Genomic DNA, 9658 nt, shown 5'->3' with positions numbered 1-9658 from the left:
ACGCTGGCTTGCTAACACATGTACTGCGTATACTGACTATCTCACATGGAAGCATTTCATGTATCGCTGTGGAAACGTCCGCATCAGCTGATCCGAGGCACAAAGTTCAGCTTCACAGGAAGTCATCCGTGACTTTCCTCTCAAAGACTGTGACATTTAACTTTTCTTTACTCAAACTGAACAACACAACATTAGTAAAGTAAGAGTGAGAGGACCGGGGGAGCGCGCTCACAAAGCCGTTCCCCGGGGTAGATTATTGCTCTGAAAAAGAAAGAAAAAAAAAAAATCTTTGAAACAGGGACGCTCTCTCTTTCCACCACCAGCCCCGCGCTCCTGGACGCACATATTTTTGAAATGTCAGTTCTTCGGGGCCATAGTTCTAATTTCTGTTCCGCTCAGTGTAAGTAAATAGGTCTGACTGTGAGTTTTTGTTCCCCGGATCCCAGGAGAGTGGCATGCAGGCTCAGCAGAGAGACCTCTCGCTGCAACCTCCCTCTAACATATCGATCAGGAACGGCTATTGGCGTTAGCCCTGTGAATAAAAACGCTGCTCTGCCGGGTTCAATTCCCCACTGGGCAACTGAATAGAGAGACAAAACCTTTAGCACTTTTTTCTTTTTTGTGGACCGCTATTTAAGTCTGCTCCCGGGTCCTTAATGATGTCAGAGCCAGGCATGAACGCAGAGGGGGAAAAAAAATGGAAATGTCACTTTTATGGACTGCACAGTGTCATATTACTTTATATATGTATATGTATTTATAAATACGTTTCCCCCCCCTTCTCTCCTTGTGCTTCAGCGTCCGCGGCAGACGGAGAAAGAGGTAACATTGAAATGATTTCTATAAATCACGGGCAGGTAAATGATGTTGTTTTCTGGCTCCATGCTCAAAGTTGTTGCGCTGACATCAAAGAGAGGAGGAGGCTTGACATGTGCATCCAGATACATTACCCTGCCGAAAGCAACAACCCCCCTGACATTTGAAATAACTGGAACATGAAAAAAGACAATGTTTATACAGATTCAGAGTACAGAATGTGCAGCGTTTTGTATCCACATTATAGGAACAAGCATTTTTCTTTTTCTTTTTTTTTCCCTGACTCATTCTATAGCACGAGGAGGGGAAAATGACCTCTTCGTACCCCACACTTCCACCTTCCGAACACTTCAAATGTTCCTAGTAAAAATGATTGCTTTTTGTAATCTCTTGTCATGTTGTTTTGAAACGATTACACACAGGGAATCCATCCGGTGTATCTTTTTTTTTTTTTTTTAACATCAGAACAGGCACTAACCTTTTTTTTTTTTTTTCTTTTTTGTTTTGGTCCACCAGTAACTTTCATCATAACCATCCGCTTTGCTTCATTCCATCGAGTTTTCCCTGAGCCTCAGAATAACTTTAGGTAGTCGAGTGATTTCCCATATATCATTTATTTATTTAGTAATTAATTTATTTGTGTATTAATCTATGAGCTATGTATTTAATATTAAATAATGCACAGTCCTCTTCATGAGATTTTATGATAAACGTAGAGCTTTTCCTCAGTGGTCCTTTGTTTTCTGTTTGGTTGGAATATAGGGCAGTACAGTTTGGGTGCTCTTGTCAGAGACAGTTTGTGTGCTGCTATTTCTTAACAGTTTTTTGCGGCAGCCGGGGTTCAGGAGACCTTTCCTGGGTAGTGTGTGAGCTCCCGTCGTCCCCTTCATCGGCGAGGAGACGTAGGAAGGGTCCAGACAGTTATGGAGGAGGGAGTGCTCGGAGGATGACCGCTTGGGGGCGATCGAGCTCGTCAGGAGGCTGGGTTCGCTATCGCTGTCCGGCGTAGCGCAGCCGCTCTTGTCGTCCTGCAACTCCTCCTGCTCCTCCTCCTCGTCATCGTCGCAGCACAACGCGTGGTACAGAATTTTGTCACTGAAGCGAACCCTTTCTCTTGTGCCAGAGGTACGGGAAGTCTTGTGGCTGTGCGTGGAGCTGCTGGCCTCCTCGCTCGATGAATCCGGGGTGATGATGCGGGGCCCGTTGGGGATGGGCAGCCCGCCGTTCATCTGGGAGTAGACGGAGGCAGTGGTGGGGGGCGGGGTGGGGGTCTGCGTCTGGGTGGGGATGGTCCCGCGGCCCATCTCCGCTCGCAGGTCTCCCGGTTGCTCGCCAGGCCTGCGGGCGGCGGCGCCAGCTGCCTCCAGGTAGCTGCAGAACTCCCAGCTGTCAGAAAGCACATCCGCATTGAGGAAGTCCAGCCTGAAGGCCTCTCCGAGACCCCGCTCGCTGCTGGACGTGCTGCTGGCTGTGGCCACCGTCCAGTCATCTGGGTCCAGGTCAAAGTCAAAGTCGGACGTTAGTTTATCGATCTGACCCACCACCTGCAACAGAAGAGGGAGAGTAAGAGAGAGAGAACTGATGATATACTGTAGAGAAGCACATTTTAGGCCAAGAGGAGAATATATTTATATATTTTTAGAATAGTTTATTTTTAACCACATTGGCGGCGCGGTGCTGTGGATGGTACAGCACTTTAATTCAGACCTAAGTATCTGAACTACAGGATAGATTGCCATGACATTTTGAAACGACATTCATGTTCCCCAGAGGATGACTGCAAGTGACTTCTCTGACTCCAGAAATGTCTGGACAAATATTGGATGGATTGCCACGAGATTTACTGTCCACCGAGGATGAATTGTAATAACTTGATCACACATTTCCTTTTTTTTTTGTGGTGTTATCATCTAAATTTGAATTGAAGTACTCTGGTTTCTTACTCTTTATAATTCTGCGTCTAGTGAAAATAGGCACATATTAAGATTCTAACACATTGAGCTAAGACGATGAACATGGTAAACATTATCTTTGTGAATATATTAACAGGATGGTGTTAGCATTTAGCTTAAAGGAATGTGATGGTGTTAGCATTTAGCTTAAAGGAATGTGATGGTGTTAGCATTTAGCTTAAAGGAACGTGGCGTGTTAGCATTTAGCTTAAAGGAACGTGACGGTGCTAGCATTTAGCTTAAAGGAACGTGAATGTGTTAGCATAGCTTAGCATTAAGCGTGCAGTGGTGTCCATATTTGAAAAGCTGCTGCTGATAATCAAAAAAAACACTTTTATTGTTATCCAGGTACAATTCACACGAATGTCTGACAATGTAAAAACATTTTGAAGTAGGCAAAGACTATATATCTATATAAGTAAATATGAATACTGATATCAAGACCGATTTACCATTAATGATGATAAGAATGAGTTTATTTTATGTTTTTAACACACATATCATAATATTATATTCTGAATCATTCCAGTTGACAGGCCTGATCTGGTTTAAGTGTAAAGTTTAAGTCTCTGTCCACTTCAATACACTTGAATGTAATTAATTTGCAAAGGAGACACACTGTGAACAAAATTAAAGAAAAATCAGCTGTTAGCATTATTTATGTATTATTCTTTCCTACAGATATCACAACGATATGTGTCATTGTGAGTTTGTTTGGCCATAGTATTCCTGTAGTAAAAAAAAAATGGATATCATGACGGTCGCATTAAAAAACAGCACGCCTGCTTTTTACATACAGACCAAATCATACGCAGCACAACAAACCACCACTCCACAGTCTAAAAGAGAATGACCTGTGGAGTGGTAGTGTGATGGAGCAGGTTTTTTATTTTTTATTTTTTTTAATAAATGGGTCCCTGTTTTGTTTATCCTGTGCACGTGCATGGGCTTATGGCTGCCAGTGGTGTAACACTATTCCACTGATCAACAGGTGGTGGTATCAGACAAGATATGATGCACTGTGCCTGCAGACGGGCAGGGGAGAAGACGACTACAAGCTAGATTTGAACGACGACGCATTCAAGACAGTTTAAAAAAAGAAAATGGTTCTGCAAGTCTTTTATCAGGAAGGAAATGCACTCGGCTCACTGGTTATACCTCGGTGTGTTTGGACGAATGTAAACAACTTTTTGTCTGTTTGCAAGAAAAATCTCCACAGGGCCCCTTTAACGTACACAGGGGGTTCATTATTAATCATGTTTTGTACTTTTAGAGGCATTAGAAGTGCGCAAAATGCTTACTGATCCTCCTTTTTAAAACATATACAAAGACTAAATGGAAAATATAAAATAATTAGACTCACTCCAATCACAAAACGTTACATCGAGTTTGAGAAAAAGCTCCACGGACGGTACTAATTGTGAAACTCACTTTGATATAAATCTTGCAGGATGCTACTTTTGTGATGCGTTACCCTCCCACGTTGCAGGTTAAACAAAAAGTTAAGATTCATCCACGGCTGCTTACAGATCTGTGTTCGCCTTTACAGCTCGCCATTACACCGCTTTTCATCCATAAATCCTTAATTCTTGGCTCATTGTTTTGTTCGATGGTTTGTATTCCCGGCAAGGCCTCCTGTGGACAGGTGCTGTAAATTTAGCTTCAAGCTACATCAACACGGAATTAAAATATCCACTGGAACGAGGTTGTAGCATCGAAGGCATGCCGCGACTCATCAAACGGGCTTTCTTCAGCTCAAGGAGAGAGAGCGAGAGAGAGAGAGAGAAAGAGAGAGAGAAGAACTGAAGAGGCCTCCTCTGAAGAACATGAGTGGTGAAAGCGGTACATCCTCAGCACAGCGGCCGATTCCTTTCGCCTTGATGTCGTGTCGCAGCTACCTGGATAATTCAGACGAACCTTACGCAGCCGCACAGCTTCATGACACAGGCGCTTAACCCCAGCGCTTCGGATGCTAACACACTAATGTATATGAATCCCAGAGGCTTGTCAAACAAAAATAAAACTAAAAAAAATCTCACCTCACGCTGCTTTCAAACATGTTGTGTTTAAAAAAAAAAAAAAAAAAAAAAAGCATTTAATTCACTGTTACCCCGAAATTAACCCCCCGCGCTTCTGTCATCTCGCAGCCACGGCGTTGAGTGTTTGCTGAATACAAAAGCACTTCAGCTGAAATCACACCGGTTTGCCGACAACACCTAAAAAATCCCCGGCCCCTGTGCACTTGACATTTTAGCACCTTCAATCAGCATGTTCGGCTCTCAACAACAGCCTATTGTGAAATGGAAACACTCAGCGTTCGCGTGGTTTGTAAATGATGCACTTCCCCAAACCATTCAGCAATTAAACCCAGTGGTTTGATACCCAGAAAGTTTTTTTAAACATGCACACATGAGTTTGGAACATAATTGCACCTGAGCAGCAGAGAAAGCGTAGTTTCGCCCTCCGATTCGTGGAACACGATCCCCTCTCTTTTTTTTCGGCCTCTGTAATTATTTGCTCTGCTCGTCGTGACTACAAATGAGCTCAGTTGTGCGAAACAACACAAAGTCTTATCTCTGCACAGGGAATTACAATCGTTCCTCAGCCTGTGTCCAGCTTTTAAAAAGAATAAATTATGACCGAGAACGAAAAAAGCAACCCCGATAACGTGCAGCAAGCTCAGGTGATCGCCGAGGCAAACACGGCAGTGACGTAGTGTTGTGACGTTCACGAACGAACCGATCCTATTGAACGGCTCGTTAACATGAACAATGGGATCCGAGTCGCAGCTGGGAACTGTTCTTTTTTTTTTTTTATATCACTGTGTGCTCCTCCTTTGCTCCTCCCCTGAGTGGGACAGAGAAGTTACATGGGAAGGAGCGCAGCCCAGCTGCACGGTGCTTATTAGATATGCAAATGTAGCATGACGCCACCTTAGTTGTGCAGGCTGCAAAAACAAAAACAAACAGAAATACGTGACTGCCCCTGCCTCGGAGAGCAGAGCAGCTGCAGTGGTCTTAATTAGGAGGAGGACAGTTTTGTTCAAAATCTCACCCCATCGTACCTCCCAGTCAGGGGCGGTTCTAGGGGGGGGGGCCAACAGGGGCCAGTGCCCCCGTAACTCTGAGTCCGGACTCCCCTGAGGCCCCCCCTGACAGGGAGTCTGCATCAATAATACAATGACAGATTTCTTGCAATGATTTTGTTTTGAAGGGAAAGGCGGAAATAAATTGTCTCAGCAGTTTACTACCCAGTCAAAATTGCTGAAATTGTAAACACTGTTTTGTCTGAATGAGGGATTTATCTTTTTTCCCCGGGTTGTATGTGCCCCCTAACAAAATCCAGCCCCGACCTGGCCCCCCTATCAAAACTGGTCTAGAACCGCCACTGCTCCCAGTGATTATTTCCAAAATAAAATGAGTTACCACCAGGCTGGCTTCTTAAAACTTAATAAATTTTAAAATCAGTCAGATGAGCCAGTTTTTTTAACGGCTCTTTGAAAGGAATGGCTCGCCAAGATCCGGCTCCCCTCAAAGAGCCATAAATCCCATCTCTACAGTGACGTCTTTGAGCTTGACTGTCAAATTGTGTAAAAAAAAAAAAAGAAAAAGAAAAAAGAAAAACCTCACGACGACGATTTGAATGCAACATGACTTTCTCTCACTAAATCCTCGAATCAAAAATCAGAGCGCTGATCACCAGGCACACATTTAAGAGAAAGAGAGAGAGCGAGGCGGAGACCAGATGCTGCTATTCTCCTCGCTGAATCCTGAAATCCTTCCTCTCAGAGACATTTCATGCCATCAAAGTCGCGCCACCTGGCTGCGTACGTCTGCGTGCGTGGCGGCCGGCTCATCCGTCAGCGAGCTTTCACTGCGGATCCGCTGGCTGTGGCGCCGTACATCTCACGAGTACCTGGTCCGTGCTTCTCTATTGGCAGGCTGCCCGGAGGGAATTGGGCCGCATGAATCCTCTAATCCCTGAATTACTCAACGTGTTTGCCGTGTGATTTGCCGACTTTTTTTTTTTTTTTTTCCACCCGCGGAGTTGTTAATGTAAGGCGGTTTTTCCTCGGCGCCCTAGAGGAGGCTGAATAGCTTTGTTTACCTGATTACACAGCTCGAGCGAGGGGGACTTAATTTAATCAATGAGTTAAGAAATTAGGCGTCAGACGCATTTCACAGGCTCGCCACGACACCGATGCGCGCCATCGGCGGGGTTGGCAGTTACTGCGACGAGCGGGAAGTCATTTGGAAATCAGTTTTATTTAGCGTCTGAAACTGTTTAAACAGAAACGCTACTGTGTGTTTAAAGGAAAGCTGACGGCAAATAAAGTTTTCTGCTAGCTGATTGTTGCGCCAGCCTCCACCGCTGGTTAGCCTGACCCCTGCCTGCGGTATGTAGGCTAATTTAGCTTGATAAGTGTCTCAGGCTCGAAGGGGTTCTGCTGAATCTTTCTAGGTCACAATGCAGCACATGCTCTATGCAGCAACAATGAAACACCAGTCTCTTGCCCTTTTTTTTTTTTTTTTTTTTCCCCTTTCTTTTTCTTCCAGTCAGAGAATGTGTGATGAAGGAGTCCACGGAGCAGATTGCTTCAGCACAAAGGATGAATGAACACATCAGGAACCAATCATTAACAATGCAGCGCAGTGTGTTTAAAATAGAAAAACGCATTATGAGAATCTACAAGAGTCGAAGATGGAGAGGCAAAAAAGTAATTATGTGGCTTTACAATGAAAGATTTCACCGGGGCACTGCATCGTATCTGCGCATCAGAAGAGGGAGACGTCTTTTCAGAGATTACCGGTCCTTATAGTGCGGCTATGAAATAACCCGTCCCTTTTTTTTTTTTATAAGTAGAAAATTAAGCAAACACCGTGTGAGTCAACAGAATTAGTCTCGTGCTCACTCTCTACGCAATAACCAGCTCGTGTTTATTGTACCGACGTTTAATGGTCCTGTTCACACGAGTCTAATCAGCCAGAATGAGTGTGTGTGGGAGGGCGACACACACACACACACACACACACACAGCTACATGTTGAAACTGACTGGTATCATCTGAACAGTTATGGTGGCTTCCAAGACTGATACGAGCATGCGATGCTTAAATGCTACTCAATAGCGGAACTTAAAGGCGTCACTTTGTATTTTACTAATTTGACAAAGTATTTATAATTTATAACAAGACACTTTGAAGTATTTGTGCCCACCTCTGTATCAGTTAAGTTCTTCATGCTGATACATCAGTTTATCAGTCCTTAGCATCACCAGTAGGACTGCATCTATTGATTATGTTCACTGACGATTCATCTGTTGATTATTTTTCTCAATCGATCGATCGGTTGGTCTGTAAAATGTCAAGAAATGGTGAAAAAAAATGTCGATCTGCGTTCCCCGAAGCTCAAGCTGACGTCCTCATGTGTCTTGTACACAACCAAAAGATCTCACGTTTACTGTAGCTTTAAAGACCCAAAATGATTGACATTTATGAAATTTGCCCTACAAGAAATGACTCAATCCGATTAATCAGTAACTGAAGACAATTCTCGGTTGAGAGAGTTGAAACGTCTTCAAGAAGCTGAAACACGTCCAGTTGCCTACGACACGACACCTTGATTTACCGCGACCTGGATGACTGAGATCCTTCATCATCATTAATCAGTCATGTCAACAGCTGGCGACTGAATTGACTCACTGCAGGCTCGGTCGCAACGGAGAACACAGCAGGTATGTTTGACTCGTCCTTTTGTTTTGTTTCCTTTTTAAGAATTCCCGGCATGCAGCTTGGAGCTGTGATAAACCTCTGGAGTTAGGGCGGTGTATCCCCCCGTGGACTTTATTGCTCCACCATTCTGCAAAGTTTATGATGCAGCGATGGCATATCCTTGTGAGTGAAAAGACTCCATTTGCAACACAGTTAAGCGGTAATGTATAGTATCAGGGCGGATATAAGTGCCGGGGATTTCAGTTTATCTGTGGTCTTTAATTTTCCCTCAATGCCTCCGCTGACAACTTAACTTACTTCCTTTACGGTTAGCGGTGTCTCGCGGAGAACCATAATGATGAATATAACAATATCTATGATTCTGTGCGTACATGATTAGCGCACAAATTATGGCAGTAAACACGCACACAGTTTTTTTTTTTTTTTTTTTTAGGAAGCGGCAAACACTCAGCACATCGGACGTGGTTTATACAGTTTACACACAGCGATGAGCGGTGTTGTAAAAAAACAACAACAAAAAAAACGTTCTTTTGCGGCGCGCGCTGCTCAGCCGGCAGTCAACTGTGGTCACGGCACCTGATCAACAGCGAGTTCAGTCATTTCAGAGCTCTCAGAGGTGCTTTAAAAGAGAGGCAGCCTCGGCAGCATCAGGCGAGGGTTTATTACTGTACCTCAACACCTGTCTGAGATGATTGTGCTGGGTAATTGAGGGTCAGAGTGAAAGAGGGCACTCGGAGCCTTGTCTGTGACAGAAAGGTACAGTGATGGAAAAGACAGGCAAGGGTAATCTAACACAGAGTGATGGTCAGTAATGTAAAAAAGAAGAAGAAAAAAAAAAAAACTCCCTGAAGAGCCTCTTCACTGGCGGAGTGGTGATTGGGGAAATAGATTCCGCACTGTCCACTATCATTACAAGAGTCCTTCTCTCTAATATTCAGCTCCACCTGGTATCATGATTTATTTATCCTGAGTGGGTTTCCCCCCCCCCCAACCCCCAAGTGAGTGCCTGTCCTCTGTTAATGCTAATTCAAAATGTACTGGAACATTAGCAGAGGAATAACTTATTCCGCACTAATGCTTAATGCGTCGTCGGGAAAAAAAACCACCCCAAAAAAAAACAAAGGCTGAGGTCAGAATTAGCAAATGTGAAAATTTGGGT

General features: G+C 44.1%; 1 protein-coding gene across 3 annotated transcripts in view; it reads right to left on the bottom strand.

Annotated features, from left to right (window-relative positions):
• Positions 1 to 996: 996 nt before the first annotated feature.
• Positions 997 to 9658, bottom strand: part of insyn1 (inhibitory synaptic factor 1) — a 54462-nt gene continuing 45800 nt past the window's right edge. For all 3 annotated transcript variants that reach the window (XM_030414787.1, XM_030414786.1, XM_030414785.1), the window contains one exon: positions 997 to 2360. In XM_030414787.1, the coding sequence (XP_030270647.1) occupies positions 1542 to 2360 (819 nt within the window). In that variant the 3' untranslated portion in view covers positions 997 to 1541. The remainder of the gene's footprint in view (positions 2361 to 9658) is intronic.

This window comes from Sparus aurata, chromosome 4, assembly GCF_900880675.1.
Source record: "Sparus aurata chromosome 4, fSpaAur1.1, whole genome shotgun sequence".
Lineage (NCBI taxonomy): Eukaryota > Metazoa > Chordata > Actinopteri > Spariformes > Sparidae > Sparus > Sparus aurata.
This window is presented reverse-complemented; position numbering and strand designations above follow the sequence as displayed.